This window comes from Lupinus angustifolius, unplaced genomic scaffold (assembly GCF_001865875.1).
Source record: "Lupinus angustifolius cultivar Tanjil unplaced genomic scaffold, LupAngTanjil_v1.0 Scaffold_267_5, whole genome shotgun sequence".
Lineage (NCBI taxonomy): Eukaryota > Viridiplantae > Streptophyta > Magnoliopsida > Fabales > Fabaceae > Lupinus > Lupinus angustifolius.
Genome location: NW_017727466.1, coordinates 23721 through 43756, shown reverse-complemented (window position 1 = coordinate 43756; position 20036 = coordinate 23721). Strand labels below are relative to the sequence as shown.

Here is a 20036-nt window from a genome sequence, read left to right as displayed (position 1 = left end):
AACAAATGAACTCTCTCATTCTCATGCTGACTTAATATAAATTAATATAAATTACTGGATTTTGATTGAACAGTTAAGATTAAAAGATATATGCGCATGATTATCATATGACCAATAACTAATTTTTAATCATAATTAGTTATAAGACCCAAATTTATTGTTTTCACAATTTTTATATGAGAATTGTTGTCGAGTAACTCCCTATATATATATTCTCCTGCTGAGTCCCACATTTGCTTAGCCAAATTGATTTGGTGACTACATAAAAACAGTGCAAACAGATCATCAAATTGACCATTTTATAAATCCAAGTGCTTTTTGCACATTACACAAACTTTAGTGGAAATTACACCAAGACAACGAATTTTTAATTTAAATGGTGAATGCTACATACATTGATTTGTCAATTTTTCGGAATTGCCAAAACTATATAGCTACCATAATTGTAATTACATCAACAGTGAATAAATGCAATCATATGAAGTGGAAAGGTTTTAAAACTTTCCAAAATCACTAATGAAACTGTTATTGTTATTTAAAACCTTGGAATGAACCATCTCAATAAACATGGGGATAATTTATAATCACTACCTCCAAAAGTTCCTTTGATTATGTTTTATTACTATTTTATTACATTACAATCCAAATTTCATTCTATTCAATACCAGAGGTTCACAATGATTGAATTGTGAATAGTGATATGAACTATTGATAAGTGGCCAAGTATTTCATGTACTATCATTATATTTGGACTCTAGTTTAGAGAAGAACTCCCTATAAACAAATTATGGTAATTCATAATTGAAGTAATATATTTTGATTAATACATATAATTTCCTAAAATGAGAAGCAATAAAAATGTTAAGATGGCATTAAAAATAATAAGCTAATGTGTGGTAAAAAAACTCTCGAGTAAGTAAAAATGAACCATGCAATTATATAGATGGATAAATGTACCCAACAAGAACTTTCACTTTCCAATTTCCAAAGGAACCGACACTTGTATTAGTACTTTTGTATAAAGACAAAGAAAGTGTTTGTATTTCGTTGTCTATTTTACAACGTGTCCTTTCTTTCATGGAAGCTTCCCCTGCATCTAATTGTGGCACAAAAACCCATGATCTATTGAATTGAAATCTATTGTTTCATATCTTGTCTCATATATTTTGTGTCACAAAGTAAAAATAATAATAATTGTTGGGGATGTTTGAAATATGTTATTATATGAAATCTCATATTGCCTAGAATTAGAACAGAGTATAATATCAATGTTATATATTTGACTCAAGTCCCTTGTTATAATGTGCACCAAATATAAGCACCTAATAGAAACACTTCATGGATAGGTGGGCTCATGGGTGTGCTAAGGTTTATAATCATTATTCTCTAATAATATCTTGGTAGCCGCTCAGCGCTCCCGGGGACGTAGGCACAATTGGCTGAACCCCGTTAACAAATTCTTTTGTTTCTTCTCTTCTATTTACTCATATGTCCTTTACTTGATTGCTTGTGGCCAACGCTGCGCAACAATCGTTTCTGCTGCACCAATAATAATAATAATAAATTTTATTAGTATGTGATGTTTTCATTGACACATATGTATGAGACAAGTATGGGACAACAAATATCATTAAGTTATAATACCCTCCACATTTCAATACCTTCCTACCATCGAAGTCCCATCAAATAACTCTTACTGTATTTCAGCTGTTTTCAACAATATTCATGTATGGAGAGGTGCAAAATTAATTATAAGCTCTCTCAGATCTCATGCTTTTGCATTTAAAATCACACTATATTTTTTTATCATGGGTGAAGAAATTTGTGTCGGTTGAGTTTATAATTCCTTACATAAATGTTTGGCTTATAAGTATAGTGTGGTTGTGGTAGCGGTTGCGATAATATCGTAAATGTAGAAACTCACTAAAAAATGTATGGCCACTATTATAATCATAATGTGGATATGAACTCGTAACATTGCTATAATAACTACTTAACTGAAAATTAAAATTAAAATGTTTTGAGGTTGCAACCCTTAGAGATGATCATGGTTCAATTGTGTTGGGGACCACATCACAACTATTACAGCAGAAATTTTGTCCAAACTCAAAACTATAGGACTTCTTTAATGAACATGATTATATAACGGGTCATTCGGCCTATTTAACTTGTGTCACCCAATGCTCACAAATCAAAAAGTAGACATGAGTATGTTCATTTACCATTTTTTTTAGTATTGCATGTTTTAAAATGAGAAAACAAATCTACTCTTGATAAATAATTTAAAAAAGAGTAAAGAATTCATAAAGAGTATTATATGAAATTCAACAAATTAAATTACATAACAAATTCTTTGATGCATTGAATCATAATTTATTTAAACTTTACTTCTATTTAATACAAATGATTGCATTGTCCAATAAAAGTGTTGTAAGCTTAGCTAGCAAAGAAATGAGACAAAATGAGCAAATGAACTAAATTGATAAATGGCAAAAACTGTGGACAATTTGGGTGGACCCGTGGACATTGCCTCTCTAGCCATCACTACAATGACCCTTCTTCCTAATTTTTTCCCAACTAACAAATTGCAAATATTTAACAAGAGTTATTGCAAGGGAAAGAAACAGGTTGAAAAGATTCCAAATCTTGGAAAAAGATCACATGTCTTATATTACATTTCTTATTTCAGTCCAATCACACACTATCGTATAAACAAAACAATTTTTAAAATCAAAATGTAATATCATGATTAACTCGAATAGGATAGAAAATACTGTTTGAAGAAATGATTTGTAGTCTCAAATCACACTCCTATTATTATCCATATGAATTTCTGTCCATATTTTCAACTTTATAATAAAGCATTTTTTAACAAAAGAAGAAGAAAAAAAAAAGGAAAACCATGAAGAACTTCATCCTATGACCTGTATTGCATATAGACCTTGAAGAAGTAATGACCCAACAGCCTCACAACACACATCCACTCTTTACAAAGCATTCACCACTCACCATAGCAACCAAAAAACACACAAACATACATAGCCATAGATATTATGGGTCTCTTATCAATGGCAAAAGCAAAAGCTAGTACTATCACAACCACAAACACAACCAATTCCAACTATCATAGTACCATGGGTTTCCTACTAGTTTTCTTTCCTCAAGAAAACAACACCAACACCAACAACAATCACACTAAACTAAGTTTCACTTCACCAAACACAAAATCACACACTTTGAAAACAACCAATTCCAACAACATTATACTCTCCAAAACACAATTCACTATATCAATTTGTGCATTACTCATTTTCTTCACCTTTCTCATTTTCACTCTCTCAACTTTTGAACCCACTATTTCAAATATTACCCCAACCCATCATCACTCCTTCATTCACAAACCCACTACTAAATTTTTCACTAAATCTAAAAAAACCCACAATTTGTTTTCACACGCGCTTCAAAGAATGGGAACATTATATAGAAGAGGAACATGTTCTATGAACAACGTTGTAATCTGCCACGTGGCAGAGGAAACTTCGGAACGTGATTTTCGTTTGTTCTTGAGACTCATTCATAGGTTCGGTGTAACTGCTTTAAACGACGTCGTTTTTCTGTTTTCTTCTCCAACTACTTCTGTATCATTCGGTCGTGTTATTCATGATGAGAATAACTCGTTCTCTTCACTCGTTTCCCGCCACACTGAGTTAGCGAGGTCCGAGTCGAGTTTCAATTTTACTCGGTTTTTCTCTAACAAATCGGAGATGGTGGAGCCGGTGTGGGGGAAGAGAATTCGGAGTGATTTCAGTGACGGTGGTGGCGAGTTAGTGGTGAGTTATGGATCGGTGGTGAGTTTTGACGCGACCGAGTTAGACCCGGAGAACTCGCTGGGTGGGTTTTTGGAACGAGTTCCACTGAGTTTGAGAAGATGGGCGTGTTACCCAATGCTACTAGGGCGCGTGAGGCGAAATTTCAAACACGTGATGCTTGTTGACGTGAAGAACACGCTCATTCTGAAAGACCCGTTTGGGCGAGTCAGGAATCGGTCCCCCGAGTCAGTTTTTCTCTTCAACAAGAAAAACTCGGACAAAACTCGTTCGACTCAGCGACGAGTTAACTCGGGTGTCATAATTGGCGGCGCTCGCGGCGTTCGGCGGTTGTGCAACGCGGTGCTGGTAGAGATTGTTCGTGCCGCAATGCAACAGCATAAGAAGAACTCGGTTTCTGACTCGGTTATACTGAGTCAACTCGTTGGGAACCAGTTCATGTGGAAGAGCAATAACAATGTTAATTTTGTTACTGCAACTGAGTCAATACCGGAAGCGAGTTCACTCGTTGGACATAACTCAGGTACTGCCACGTCATTATTAAATCATGCAATAATTCAACGTGGTTCAAGTAATTGTGAGATTATTAGTTATTTTATTAATAAGGAAATTTGTTCCTCTGTGATTGATTCTTCTTCTGTTTACAAAGATTGTTAATTTTGGAATTAGATTTTAGAAAAGTAGAGAAATTAAAGTTTATATTTTTATAATAAAATAAAGTTTTGCTTTTTTTTGTAAATATTCTCCTTGGAATTATATTTTTGTATTGATTTTGTTGTTGAAAAATGCTATGGAGCAGTGTGTCAGATGAGTTGACCATGCAAGACAAATTTGTAACTATATATTTAATTTGAAAGAATAGTTAGACGTGTATTAGTATAAAGTCTCACTAGATTTTCAGGATATTTAAAGGTTAATAGTTTAATTTTTGGAGTAACACCTATTACAAAGTCAACTACACATCCTGAAAGGATTTCATTCCTTACCCAAAAGTGAGGGATATCATTTATAATAAAAAAAATTAGAGGAACCAAGTTATATTCTTACTATACATGGATTGAACAGGACATTACAATGTATTATCATATTAATAAGATATTGTTCTTTAAGTATTTCAACCATTTTGTTGATGGTTTTGTTTGGTGTTTCTTTATATCTAGAAAATGGATCGATTTCCATTTGATGTAGTATAATTAGTAGGTTTATTCACACTATCTAACGTTGTTTCTACTTTATTTTTCTACCCTAAGAGTTTTGTGCACAACACATTTATTACTAATCATATTATATACTGTGTTCATTTTTTTTGATAAATCTCCCACTTAAATTTAAGTGACATCTTCCTATCACATAAAGACATTAGAAACACACTTAGTCATTTCATCAACATTGGCTGAATGATTTATATATCCCTCACTCTAAAGTGATTTGTGATATGATTTATCAAAACACAATTTACAAAACTCAATTCAAATTTGTAAATGGTATCTCAAACACACCCTTAATTGTTGCTATTATCCAATTTCTTTATCACCAGAATAGAGCGATCTTTGTTTAAGTTCCTTCTATTTAATTATTCTTCATTGATTCCTGCAAATTTTGTTTCATCTAAATGTGGAAACATGTAAGAAAAATGGGAAGAAAATGAAGTTAATGTAATAAGAAAAGGAAGAAAAGTCATTGAAGGTGGTGCGTATAAGGGGAAAAAAATCTATTGTTGTAAATCATGTCACATATTATGTATGCATCAATGAAAACATGTTAAGACAATTAAAAAAAGTTAAGAGCATTGCTATATCCTCCTACTATATCTTCTTACCCACACAAAATGACACATATCACTTGTAATCCAATCATTAATAATTTAAGTATCTTATTGTGACACATGTCATCTTTTTGTGAGTAGGAGGATATATCATTTTCCAAAAGTTAAACATTTTTTTATGTTTGTTAGTGTGAGACAGAATTTGAAACATGATGTAAAAGTCATTAATTAGTGCACGTGGTTGTGGTCTTTATGGGTGTCTGCCACCGTAAGCATTAGCAGTTAATGTACCCAAATTCCAGGTTGTAATGTACCTAGTTAAGGGTAGGAAAACGTGGTAATTACGCCTCCTTTTTTCAAAGCTGATTATTATTTGGGTTATGATTGATGAGATTAAGTAAAGTCATTCACATTTAATTATAGCCAAATGAAGGAATCGATAAAAGGGGAAAGATGAGAATTAAGTGTGCATTTATTCTGATTATATTTATTTTCCTTATGAGACAACCAAAGTTGACCCATTTTGGGGAGGTGGGGTCTACTTAAAATAATTATAAACCACCCATATTTCATATTGGTGGCTAATACATATCCTAGTTAATGCTCCATTTAGTTTTAAGTAGTTGCATATTTAAGATTTTATGTAAAGATGAAGAGAGATATCAATTTGCTCTATCTTCGTCACTCATTTTATGAAAATCTAATGGTTTATATATTCTGATTAATTTAAATTATATCAACCATTAAATTTCGAATGGTTGTCATATTGGTGGCTAATACATCTCAGTCATTCATTCTATGTTAAATAATGTTTGTAATCATTGTTGTACAATGATTGCTTTCGTTCATCAATAGTAAGCTCTTCAATCACCAACCAACTTTTTAGTCGATTATAATTTTTTGATACTACTAATGATATTCTTTACCTTATGGGTAAAAATTAATCTTTTTGGGTACGTGATTGTTCATCCTAACAAGTGTTGTTCTCAAGAATCGAATCATTGATATTTTAGTCTTCCTAAGAATCTATCGAGATTTTACACCACTAAACCAATTAGTTTTTAATCTTCCTAAGGATCTATCGAGATTTTACACCACTAAACCAGTTAGTTTTTAGTCTTTTGTAATGACACACATCTATATATAATAATTTTCTGTATAATATAAAACTTTAGATTATGCATTACCAACATAATCTAAAAGACTGTGGAGTGTGGACATCATTCAGCATATAAAGCCACAAGTTATAGTGTATAGTAAATCATGGGTAGCTATAACTAATGGAATTATTCTTCTATACTTGCTCTTATTGTTACATTCTAAAAGGGTTTAATAAGTAGCAATTTGTATTTTTCAATATTTTCCATTCTTGCAGTGTAATGAAAACGCACATGCTTGTTAAAATAAGTAGCAATATATTGTCAGAAGAACGTAGCTTAACCAATACTCTGAAGAATATTCAGGAAAAAAACATATTTAAAAAAATCCTTCTCTTTATTTGTTGACCACCGTGATTTAAATGAGGTTAGGTTACATTTATCATGTAAACTTGTGTTGGAAAATAAGATTCATGTGTTCTATAAGAGAAGAAAATGTGTACAATAATACTGTATAAGTTTTATATGTTATCACTTATATCATACATCATTCATATATAATCATTATTGACTTCTCGGAAAAGTAATACAACAAAACTTTATAGAAAGAGTATAAGATAGGGTGAATATATTTTGAGTTAATCCTTGTATTCTTCCCCTCCTTTATTAGTTTCCATAGATAGAAAAAAGTGATAATAATGATGATGTCTCCCATTTGCCATTGTGGAAAGGTGCAAATTGAATTGAAAATGGTTCCTTTGATGCTTTCTAGAAAAGTGGCCTTATTCAAATGGACAATGAGGAGTCACATAAAAACTGCTTTTGGCACATGTACAAGAAACAAATGGGGTTGATTATGCTCTATATAGAAGACTAAACATGTTGCATAATGACCGTAAGGTATGCTTATCCCAACAATAAAGTTAGAGTGTAAAATCTATTCACAATATAAAAACTTATATATATATATATGCATTCAATTATTTATCATTTATTTGGATTATATTTTTTAAAAAGTCAATCATAATTAATATCATTGATAGATAAAGTAGTAACAGTGTATAAAAGTTATATACTGTCAGTGTATACAAGTTATTGTTTATAAACAAATTTTCCTTGGAAAATAGTGATGGATTATGGTCATATAAATGAAGAGTATAAAATCTATATACTGACAGTATAAATATATATATATATATATATATATATATATATATATATAGTCAATCCATTATTCAACATTCATTTGTATTACTTTTATTTATTTAAAAGTCAATCATGAGTAGAAATGAATGGTGTAAAAATCTCTTACACCATTAGAGTATACATTTTTTTTCTCATAAATGAATTGGGTGGCAACAATAGCAAAGGGAGGAAGTGGTGGCCGTATGATAGGGTGGTGCGATGAATGCACCGTTCATCTTCAATCTCAACCATAAATATATAAATGAATGATTATCCATAAACCAAACCAAATCAAATGGAACATGAATGCAGCCTTCACCAGTTAATGAACCGTATATTTATTGTCAGTGTAAAAATTTATACTCACTCACTACGTCCATCATTCATTCAGATTACTTTTTAGAAGAGTCAACAATAATTAAATATGAATGGTAGATAATGCAGTGACATATATAAAAAACTAGGAAACAATACTAAGAAATTGCAATGCATGTGTATAGTGCTGATGTGAGTAACATTTTTCAACAAGACATTCACATATTTCACAACCATAATTAACAAACAAATTTCATTCTTTATATTGAGATTCATTATAACATGCCAATACATATACACCACCCTCTCTGACCAATAACAACAACAAAAGAAACAGAAAAAAAAAACCACATCCTTAAAATACAAACCTTACAAAATGAAAGAAAATTGGACCTGTCCACTGTTTTCATTGCTACAATAATATGTAGCATCAATTTGAAAAGGAGAAACAAAAAATCACTCTCCATGCACCTTAGATTCAAACTTTGTCACTAATCACAACTATGTTCATTATAGGCCACAATCAAAGTACTATGTATATGAATCAAAGTATGGTATATAACTATATACCAATAAAAACCACACTATCCAACAGATAAATGTGTATTTCAAGATAACTGAGGGAAGGATGCAAAACCAGCACATATCTTCCTCATTGTATGAATCTAGAACAACTCCACTTTCTTTTTCAGCATGTCTTGTTTCCATCTTGGCAGTTTAGTAAATGCTTCTTTTGTCATTTTAAATATAGTTTCGAACTCTTCATCGGATAAATAGGTCTAAGCAACATCGAGCGGAAAAGAAAAAAAAACATGTTAACATGAATCCAAAGCGTTATATTAAAACATATAATCATATATGTATATATCTTGAGGTTTTCACACATTACAAATACCCTTCAAGATGTGATAAAATTAATAAGGCGATAAGTGAAGAAAATTTAGTATGTGTGTGCATTTATATATGTAGCTATACTTAGATTAACATAAAAAAAAAACAAGGAAAGCAAGACAAACCTCTCTCCGTTTAAGATCAATGCCCAAAACAACACTACCAGATTTAGTGTTCAGTTGCTCATAAGATAACACACTTTGATTATTTTGACCATCATTTCCATCCTCCACCTTTTCTTGTTTTGGTTCGGAATCTCCATTGCTACCGGTTTCAGGGGCAGTTTCCTGTGTCTCCTTGGCTTCTGCAACTTCTTCAGAACCTTCCGAATGAGGGCTTTCATTTTTAGCATCTGCCCCAGAAGAATCAAACTTGTCAAATGATCAGGAAGTACAAATTTTGCTTAAGAAAAAAGAGCTATATTTCTCACCGAAAGTGCTATTTTCTGCAGTAGGACCAGTGCTTGCCACAGGAGAAGAATCAGGTGAAGTTTTCTTCTTTTCAGCAGTAAGAACTTGAGAAAGAGCAGCTACTGCTGCTGCTCTTTGTGATGATCCTTGACTTCTTCCAGCTGCCCTAGGAGTAACCGGTTTAGTTCCGGGCGATGAATTAAACGCTGAGTTTAAGGCAGCTAAAGCTTCTGCCCTTTGTCTTGGTCCTCCTTGATTCAACCCATTCAATCTGTCCTGTGTCTGAGAGTAGGGAAAAAAATTAGAGATAATCACCAATTTCTTTCTTTCCCTTTTTCAATTATCACCAACGACTTAACAAAATATCGGAATGTTAATTAAAACTTAGTGCTTCTGTGGTCAAATAGGCTTTAGCTCAGGTAGTTGTATGTCTGGGAGTATGAGCGAATGTCGGCTAATCTACGACATGTACCTGATTTCCATATCCATAGGTCTTTTTCATAGTTTGGAGATATCAAATTCAATTTAACATAACTGGTTATTTTTCATGTTTTGGCAAAAACCTTAACCTATACTTGCCGGAACCCAAATATTCCATTTGCTACTAAGAACAGAAAGAAAAGGAATTAGTATGCTATATGGGTTGAATGCCTTGTCATTACTCTGTGCCCTAGAGAACATGCTTTCGGTTTGAAGTTCATTGACTGTAAATGAAGTAAAACATAATAAAACTAGAAACAATTTGACATACCATACTGGATGTTGTCTCAGAAGATGAATTAAATGCATTAGATAATGCCGCCAAAGCTTCAGCTCTTTGTCTTGGTCCACTTGACCCATTAGACTTTTCCTGAAACATTCAGCAAAACCAAGTTAAGCAGATAGAGCTACACACAAAAAGCAAAGTAAAAATTGCAATAGTAACTTCAGACATGATACACAACACTGACAATATTGAAAATGTTGAGACTCGGAAAAGGAATTTTGCGGTGTGTCATGAACTAACTTTGTCAAAAACTTAAGTTATTAGGTTAAGGTACACGGATGGTTTTATATATTTGACACACCCCTCACACAATTGCTCTTTGGTCCAATGAACTAACACTTTCGGAATCATAGGCTGTTAGGTGAAGGCACAAGAATGGTTTTATGTATGTAACACGCCATTATATCCAACTATTTTATCCATTTTACAACCCAACTTTGAAAACTAAATAACTTGGACTTGACACTGAATGTTACAAATATTAAAGTAGATTAACAGAAAGTAGCAGAAGATATAACAAATTTTCTCATAAATTTTATTGCAGATTACAAGGCATTTATGATGTTTCCTAGTATGATATTATGAAATGCAGGGAACCCAGTACAGAAAAGTCCCATAGACCAAATAAGTGGTGCTTAGTATTGATGACTGTATTAAGAGTTCCATACATCACATAATCTTGCAAAAGAACAGCATTATTGTAAAAAAATCAAAGGAGCTATAAAGCGTGGAGTGAATTCGAATTTCCATTGTAAGATTTAAATAAGTAAAGACATTGTTCATCATAAAAGATCAATTTCGAAGTTAATCTTAATATTAAAAAACTGTAAGATAATCTGAAAACCAAAATAGTTTGACGGGTTCAACAGTAATAATTTTCTCATGGAAATTAGAAGTCAGGTCAATACCTCTACAACATGGCCAATCCCAAAGAATAGTGTCACCTTTTTCTGGAATGAGTTCCCTTGAACCTGCATTTATCAAGAAAATAACGCATGGGTTATGAACAAATTAAAGTAGCTGTTTTTGAAACATATACACATACACGGCTTTAGCCTTTAGTCTCACTATGTTAAGTTTCTTCAAAGGCTTCATGATTGGTTCATATCAATTTCAAAATCACACATACTTTTTGGACCAAAGAAGTTGAGGTGAGTTGGTGCCGGAGGCTTACCAGGGCCAGGATAGGCCTCAGCTCTATGAGAGCCTATAGAGGTACTTATAGATTACCCACCAACGAGGTCCTCTCATTGGCAGCGGGATTCGAACTCGCATCCTTATGGGATATGAGCTGAATCCTAACCAACTGGACTAACCTTCGATGGCAAATCACACTGGCATCTGATATACTTTTATAAAGTAAATAATATACTAACTACTAAGTAGCAGTGTAATGCTGGTTCATACATGGGAGCAGTTGATTTAAATGTAATATGAGAATCTATTTACAAAACTTCTGCCGTTATTTTTATAGATGGAATCTATTTACAAAACTTCTATATTTGTGATCCATATATGTAATAATATGTTTTTTTGCTATATCAGCCAGTCAGCAAATAATTACAGTTTTTAATTAACATGGGTATGCAGAAAATTAAGCTTTACATGTAAAGATCACAGAAAGTATGAGACTGAAGTTTTTTTAAGGAGAAAGGACAAACAAGAAAACAGAGTTCTTTAATGTTTTAGCACATACCGTAGCTTTTGCGTGATCCCAAGAAAAGTATGTTGTGAAAAAGCAAGGTTCATTCCCTTCTGTTACTTTATATAACGGTACACGAGGAGATAGTCCATCCAGAGATGCAGCCAAATGAATGTATTTCTGAGGGAAATTTTCTAGTATACATCAAGGGTATTGAGTAAAAGAAGACATGAAAGTAAAACTTTAATCTTTGAGCATTTTTACCTCGCCGAATTCAAAAGCATTTTGCTTTTCTTTTTGGTCCACACAATGACCAATCCAAACAAACACTTCCGCATGCGTGTCAAGTATGAGAATATCCTCCGTTAACAAATCATCTTGGGAAAAGTTGTAAACCTCCTCTACCTATAGAAAAGAATATAAAAATAGATTTAGAAGATGTAGAGAACCCCAAAGATACTGAGTCATTGATGACAAGTTTCCGAGCAATGGTGTGAAGGTTGCAGAGGCATACTCACTTGTAATTTTCCTGATACGTCCGGAGCACACAAAAAATACAAAATAATGGTCAGATCAAAACATTCAAATAAGAGTAAATAAATACACTATTTCATAAAATTTTATATGGAGAACTAATGTACTATCGTTCTGAGAAATGTTTGTTACCTTTATTAATTGAGAAAGTGAACAAATGCGGGTCTCTGACAATGTCATTAGTGACTTTTTTGCTGGTGTGACTTTGTTTTCCTCCAATTGCAAACCAAAAAGCTGAACTTTCTGTTCCTTCTTTAGCATGCTTTACAGCAACTCCTGGCTGGAAAATGTATAACATGTTAACAAATAATGTATGGTGTGGTATTACTATTATCTAATCAACATGTTAACACCGATCATTAAATCCACCGATGAAAGAGACATTTATAGTCATAGACACAATTTATCTGGTAGCAAGTGATGCACTTTGGGTATAACCACAAGGATAAAGTCATCCCAATCCCTTTTGAACAACTTTATCATGAAGAAACCTATGCTATATAAATAGAAGTATAATGACTAACAAAAAAATGTAAAATCCATTTCCAAGAGTTTGTTAAATTTTCATCGATAGAGGAGTCGTATTTATTCTCCAGAAGGTAAATCTATACCAGTCACTAGACACTAGAAACTTAAAAGTTGTTTGAATTATATAAGATTTAGACAACTCGTCAATGCCTTGATAGTTCTTGATTAATTTATGTATGACCCAAGACATTGAGCCAATATCTTAATAACTCAGTGGTTGTTTTCATATAAGTAAAGAAGAGGTGAACTATTACTAGGGAGAGGATAGGAAATCCTCGAAAAAATAAATAAACAAGGTAAAAAGGGAGAAGGAGAAAACATGCAGTGAGGATACCCTTAAAAATTCAGCAACTTTTGCAGCTAGCTGCTGCTGCTCAAAGGAACATTGATTGCCATTCCAAGTGAAAATTGTCGAGCCAGATTGCAGGACAAAACACTCAGCAGAATTCAATGATGATGCCACCTGAATAGGAATAGCACAATTACAAGGACTAGTAGAGAAAGATAGAGACAAAGGAACAAAACTATTGAGGACAAAAATATAATTTAATGGGAACATACTGCATCAACTTGGACTGATTTATTATTATGAATGGACGTTCCAGAAATTCTAATAAGTGCAATACTCTCTGCAGTGTATGTCTCATCTGGTGAACCTTTCTCTGCTATTAATTTTTTGTAACCAGAGCTCAAACCTCCCTATAAACAAGAATTAGTGAGTTAGTTGTTAAACTAGTTCGCTTCACACAATTTATATATATGTTAATCAAAATAGCATTGGATTTTGCATATAATACCTTGAGAACCACCATAGGTTGGAAAAGAGCAACAAATTGTGGTGGTTCTTTTCCTTCAAATATGCGACCCTGCAAGAAACTAGTTCAGTTATATACAGTTTCCAAGCAACATCTCTTACTTGATATTTGCATTATGATACCTGAACAGGTCTACCCTTTAATGAGTTAAACATTGTATTGGCCAACCGAGTAGCCATCTTTTGGTCCTCCTGAAAACGAAAATGCAACCGAGTCAACTTTGTATAGGCCATAAATTCACAAAAGGTCCAAGCAACCAAAATGACTAGCAACATTAGTTATGTAATTCAAGGCGAATTCATGTATTTGTATGTTGTATTGCGCCAAAATGAAAAATGAAGGTAAAACTAGTCAAATATTATATTCCTCACAATATATTTGAAATAACATGGATTCACAGCTAACTAAAGTTTAATTAGAAATAACATGTTTAGCCAGTCTTAACAGTAGTGTTAGCACTTTAAAGTGGATGCAAACAAAATATTATATTCCTCACAATATATTCAAAGCTCAAATCAGAATGACGGAAATTACCTCAATGCTGTCTTTGCCAAACCAACAAGACAAGTAGTAGTCTTCCTTCCTCTCACCAGAGTGATAAGTATATAATACTATGTAACAATCTCCACTATAAAATTTACCAATATCTTCCTTAGCTAATGGAGTCTTAGCACTTCCATTGATTTGAAATACCTGAAAATATTTAACAATATTTTTTATAAGTGAAATATTAGATAATATTACACGTTGAGATGTACTGATTTCAGTGATTGATTCAGCCAAGAAAATTTTGAAAAGATTTATAAACTCGCCTCTATCTTTCCACCCCCTTCGAGCAAAGGTGGAATTTCTTCATTGACTGGGGTGCTTTTTGCTATTCCTTTGAGACCGATACCTTGTTGCTTCAGCAAAGCTGGCAGTACGAAAAGTGCCATACTTAGTCAGAATGGCTAATTAGACACAAAACCAAGCAAAATTTCAAGTAAGAAGAAATGATTTCCACCTGCAACTTTTCCTCTTCCTTCCTCAGCACCAGTATTAGTAGATCCTGATGGCCAAGAATCAAAGTTAGACTTAAATGAATGTGTCTCATATCCTTGAATGATCCTCGTTATCCTTGTAGCTTTTGGCCTTTTTTGACTTACAACAAACTCCTGAGAATAATAGTAAAATTAATGAATCCACTTTTAACCAACATATTAAGAAATGGATTGTTGAAATCCGACAATAAATGATAATAAAATGAATCCAAAATTAATGAATAATAGTAAACATTCAGTTTAAGCTATGAATGTTGTATACTTAGGAAACAGATCTCTAGTTTCCTAAGATATAGAATGGCATTTATTAGTTTCCATTTTGTAGAGAGATTTGCCAGTATGGTCCTCACTTGTATGTATGTTTAGAATGTACAGATAAAATAAACTTTCAAGTTAGATTCAGCAAGGTTATTACCTCAGCAGCTTGACAAGCCGCTTTTCGTTCTTCAACTTGTGTTACCCGGCCAACCCAGACAAATACCTCAGCACCGCGATCCAGTAAATAGCATTTGTTGTTCTCCAGCAGTGATTTAGAAAGTTCACCTTCCAAAGGCTTGACCTCACCATCAGCAATACTGAAAGTACATAGACATAACCTCCAGGTCAAGAAACTTATGTCTCAAAATAATTCATTTGCAGCTAGCACAGTACATAAATACATATCTCTCAGAATGATCATTTGCTGCTTAAAATAGAAAAATGTGATAATAAATCAATATTTTTATATATAAGTAATATAAAGAAAAGGGAGGACAAGATATGAAATTCACAAAGAGGAGAAAAACATATATGACAGCAATGTTGAGCCAACAAAATCTAACTGTATCCTTTTTTGAAAGTAAAATAAAAATAATTGATTATATATAGTTTTCTACTCCTTTTTTATCCGGCTTATAAATCCAGAATATGTACAGAACTAAAAAAAGGTAGCTAACAAATTCCTTTTCTACGGATTTGAGTAAGAAATAGCCAACTTCCATCTCTAATTAGATGACCTTTCTGAAACAAGCGTTCTGAGATGGGGAGGTGACTATGATAAGATCAACATACCTATAGAGTTGAGCAGGAATGGTCTCTGGAATGATATCATCTTCACTGATTACCTTCTTCCCAATGGGAGCAAAACCGCCAAATAGGACCCAAAATTCACCCGAGTCTGACTCGGTGTCCAACTTGCCATCATCTACAATGTGATATACATTTTATAGTTACAAACAAATCAAAGTACATGTTTGAAGGGAAGATGTACAAAATTATATAACAGGCTTATCAAGAAGTGATAGGAAAACAAGTGCACTGTGCCATTACCGACAATTGCAACATCACATTTCCCTTCATGATACTTTTCTTTCAAAAACTGAATAACTTCCAGAGCCTTGGCTCTTTCCTGAATGTTGGAATTTGCACCATTGAATTGATAAATTTTATCCTGAGTGTCAAGGATGAATACATCATCATGATTCAGTGAAGATCGTGCAAAAGGGACCTGCATAAGCAAATGTTAAATTATACTATTCAATCAATGAATGAAGCAGTGAATTTATGATGCTCATGAGTGGAGAACAATTTGCCTGTTTCATTCTGACAACTCGCTTTCCTTTGCATATATACAAACGTGTCTCAAACTCCTCTTCCTCAGGTTTTTTAAAACCAGATGCGACGCCTCCTTCTAGTGGTATTATACATGGCTTAAAGTATGACAAAAACTTGTCGGATTCATGCCCTTGGATTTCCCTGTGCTGAACTGCACGTCCTCCAAGAGATGCATCAAGTTCAATAGTTTTGATGGCCGCTGTTCCAGCCTCATCCTGCAAGGCGAAATCACAATGTCAATACTCAATAGAGTTACTGTTTTTTTCAAATTATATTTGTTTTAAGAATTTTCAAACATCTTGAACCATGCAACCCAGACCCCTTCAAGAGAAATATGCAGGATCCATCATATTAAAAAACTACTTTAAAAAGGGAAAAGCAAAATGAACAAGAGTGAAACTAGAAAGAAACATAAAGACAAAACTCGAAAAGATAAATTTACTAAAAAGTAAAAACATGTAATTTTACAAGATTCAGCATTTAAGTCACCTCTTTATTCTACAAGGAAAAAACTGAAGGAGGAAGGAGCCTGGTTGGAGATAAGGGACGGTGAAGTCTAAACTTACCTGACTTGTATCCTTTCCAATCCAGAAGTGGATATCATAAAAGTAAGTGCCTCCTTTGGCTTGTGTTGTCTGAAAATACACATGAAATTAAATCACATTTTATAAAACAGAGAGTAGAAATCTATCTCGCCACTAAATATAGGAATTTTATCGAATATTTTTCAGTGGAATAATAAGTCAAATTTGGTCATACTTTATTGACCAATGTGAATGGAAGCTTTATTTATATTTTTCTTTAAAACTTTCATTATGATAATGGTATGACATTGTCTGTTTCAATTTCAGAAGAGCTAAGAAAGCAATTAAGCCCTTAGTGTCAACACAAAGTAAGACAAGGTATAACCATATTCGATATATAAATACATCTAAGGTAACATTGGATATAGCCCACACCTGCAAGATGATATAAGAGTCTCCCATGTAGAATTTCCCATAATTAGATTTCGGCAATGGAACTGGCTGAAAATCCTCAATCCTCCATATTTCAGTCCCTCTATAAGAAGTTAAGTTTAAAACCGTTCAAAGTAGATAATATATCCGACATATATCTGCAACTATTAAAATTCATGATTATAGATGAAGATTAGTTACATAGTGTTTGTTCGACTATTCTCTCTGCAGTATTTTTTTCTTTTTAATTTTTACCATTTTACTTTATTACTATAGAAAATTTGGAAGGAAGAAATTATAATTTTTACTAGTTCTTTCATAAATCATCGTATATTAAGGATACGGTCTTTGACCCACTCCCTGGAATGCTGGATCCAAAACTTTTGCAGTGCTAGACATGGCTGAAACCTCCTTCAAAAACACTGTTTCTTCAGCAAACACAATGCGTCTGCAAATTCCAAAGTAATCCATTATTGACAGAAAACAGAGTTCAACATACGATCGAACTATCATTTCATCATAGAATTATAAATTATGGAGATTTATCTTTGCTGAAGATCTTAGGATCATAGAATCGAGCTAATATGTTTATCAAGATTATTACAGCCGATAAGTTGAGGCTCTGCATTGCCTCAACTGGCATTTGAGGATAACTGACGATGAAGGCAATGCATTAGGTGAAGCGCAGATGAGCATATCGTTTACAAGGAGATACTACGATTAGACTCCAAGCGGAAGAATTGTTATGTTTATGAATTCTAATTTGTCCCACATTGTCTAGCCTTAAGAGGAGTGTCTTACTCTCAGATTCTCGGTGTATATATATATACTTCTAGTGTAGCTGCGGATTAGGTACATTCCGTACACATACTGTGTGCCGAACCACGTTAAATCCTAGTGCCATTTTTGTCTCTTTCTATATTTGCTCCCAACATATCCCACTTCTCTACTTATGTAGACATTGCAAAACTCGGAGCAGCATTACAAGGTTGAAGTGCTCTACAAGTAAATTGCTGCAAAGAATCCAGCAAATGATTCTTCATCCACATTTTGCTTCACCAAATTACACGCCCCAAATCCAAGTCATTAATAGCCAAATGGATTCATCATTCCATATTTTCAATTTCATTCTGGTATCCGAAAACTGGTAAGCTCTTCTAAGAGCATAAAATAATTTGTTATGGCAATGACAATGCACTTGATAAGAGCTATTCAGTGTTGGACATGGAACTTCGAGAGTTTGAGCACATACTTGATCTGAGCTAACAATCAATTAATAAGCACTAAACTTTAACACAATAGGAATAATCTAAGGATGAACTTGAATTCATGATTGTGTAGCAACAAAGTTGAACATTAAGATCTACCATTGCTTTTCATTGCTTTCTAAAACTAAAAGTTAACAAAAAAAGGAAAAGGAAGCTTACAAATCCAAGCATGAACAAAATATACAAATCATGATAAATGCATACATGTACTCAAAAGATCATCACATGGAAAAAAAACAGATGATCAAAAAGCTCAAAATCAAAACTTTGAAACAAATTCAATCATCCAATAGAATAAAACTAAATAAAAAAAAAATCAAAGTGGTCAAAAAATGAAAAGCAAAAACGATAAGAACCCTTCAAAGTTACCACAATATAAAACCAACCCAGATCGTAAAAAACTGAACTTGATCAGAAAAACGATAACATGATGAGATCAATGATATGAATCAAAGTGAAAAAAACCCATATACATGATGATGAAAATTGAGCAGAAAAAAGAGGATAGATATGAGAGAGAATGAACGTACCAAAGATCTGTGTGAAATGGGGTGTGAATTGTGATGATTGGGGGGTATGGGTTGAAACACAAGGTTGCAAAAGCTGGCAAAAAAAAAGTGAGGAATTATTGTAGTGTTTATGAGTTTTCTCTCTCTAACTTTTATTGTTTTTTTTTTCTGTTGCAATTGAGAGAGAATTGCAGGTATGAATGAATGGACAAAAAATGAGGAAGATGATGAAAAATCTAACTATCAAACTGAATTGAAACCGAAGAAAATCAAATAACCAAAATGTAACTATCAAACTATGTCTTATTTAACAATGATGCCTTCATCTATTAGCCTAAAACTCTACTAAATTTGTTAATAGGATGACGAAAATGTCAAATGTTTCATTCCCGACAGCTACATGTTAAGAGGGGGAGCCACACATCCCAAAAAATTAATTATAAAAATATTGAAAATGACGAATTTGATCTACATACATTTTATAGTTTTAATTGTTGGAGGAAACAACTTATCATCGGGTAAGATAAGATATTTTATTCTCTAGTAATAATAATAGGAGTGTACTATTTGATCCAAATAGATTTTACAGTATACTACTTTCATCCCATGAAAAAAAAGTTCAAATTAGTACTAAAAAATCAAATTATAAGTCAAAATAATTTCTTTCACACATTATAAAAATATTGAAAATGATAAATTTGATCTTCACTAAATTTTTATGGAGATGCTTTTCAATTTTTCAGATATCAAATTAGTGTAGACAAAAAATTTAAGTGAGTAAAATAAGTCATAATCTATATCTAAAACATCTTATAATTACCTAAATTATGTAATTTTACTTCATTTATTTTGCCATTCCAATAAACTATTATTACAATTTTTTCCACAAAATAAA

The 20036-nt window shown here is 32.8% G+C and overlaps 2 protein-coding genes across 6 annotated transcripts; one reads left to right on the top strand and one right to left on the bottom strand.

The window, feature by feature from the left end:
* Positions 1-2900: 2900 nt before the first annotated feature.
* LOC109340843 lies at positions 2901-4564 on the top strand. Its single transcript, XM_019578597.1, has one exon. The coding sequence runs from the start codon at positions 3054-3056 to the stop codon at positions 4482-4484; it is 1431 nt and encodes a 476-aa protein (XP_019434142.1). The 5' UTR covers positions 2901-3053; the 3' UTR covers positions 4485-4564.
* Positions 4565-8412: 3848 nt separating this feature from the next.
* Positions 8413-19393, bottom strand: LOC109340845 (villin-3-like). Of its 5 annotated transcripts, XM_019578603.1 has the most exons (25): positions 19163-19393; positions 17708-17812; positions 17368-17467; positions 16975-17043; positions 16387-16623; positions 16124-16301; positions 15866-15998; positions 15231-15390; positions 14779-14929; positions 14588-14688; positions 14310-14468; positions 13898-13966; positions 13758-13826; positions 13522-13659; positions 13295-13423; positions 12565-12712; positions 12417-12436; positions 12163-12303; positions 11953-12078; positions 11165-11227; positions 10242-10340; positions 9511-9772; positions 9206-9432; positions 8846-8968; positions 8413-8811 (listed from the first exon to the last, which is right to left on the bottom strand). In XM_019578603.1, the coding sequence occupies exons 2-24, from the start codon at positions 17761-17763 to the stop codon at positions 8855-8857; spliced, it is 2949 nt and encodes a 982-aa protein (XP_019434148.1). In that variant the 5' UTR covers positions 17764-17812; positions 19163-19393; the 3' UTR covers positions 8413-8811; positions 8846-8854. The 5 variants fall into 5 exon arrangements, with proteins under 5 accessions (XP_019434148.1, XP_019434144.1, XP_019434147.1 ...); XM_019578599.1 differs by having other exon boundaries at positions 8413-8968; XM_019578602.1 differs by having other exon boundaries at positions 8413-8968; positions 17708-17815; positions 19166-19393.
* Between the last annotated feature and the right edge of the window lie 643 nt (positions 19394-20036).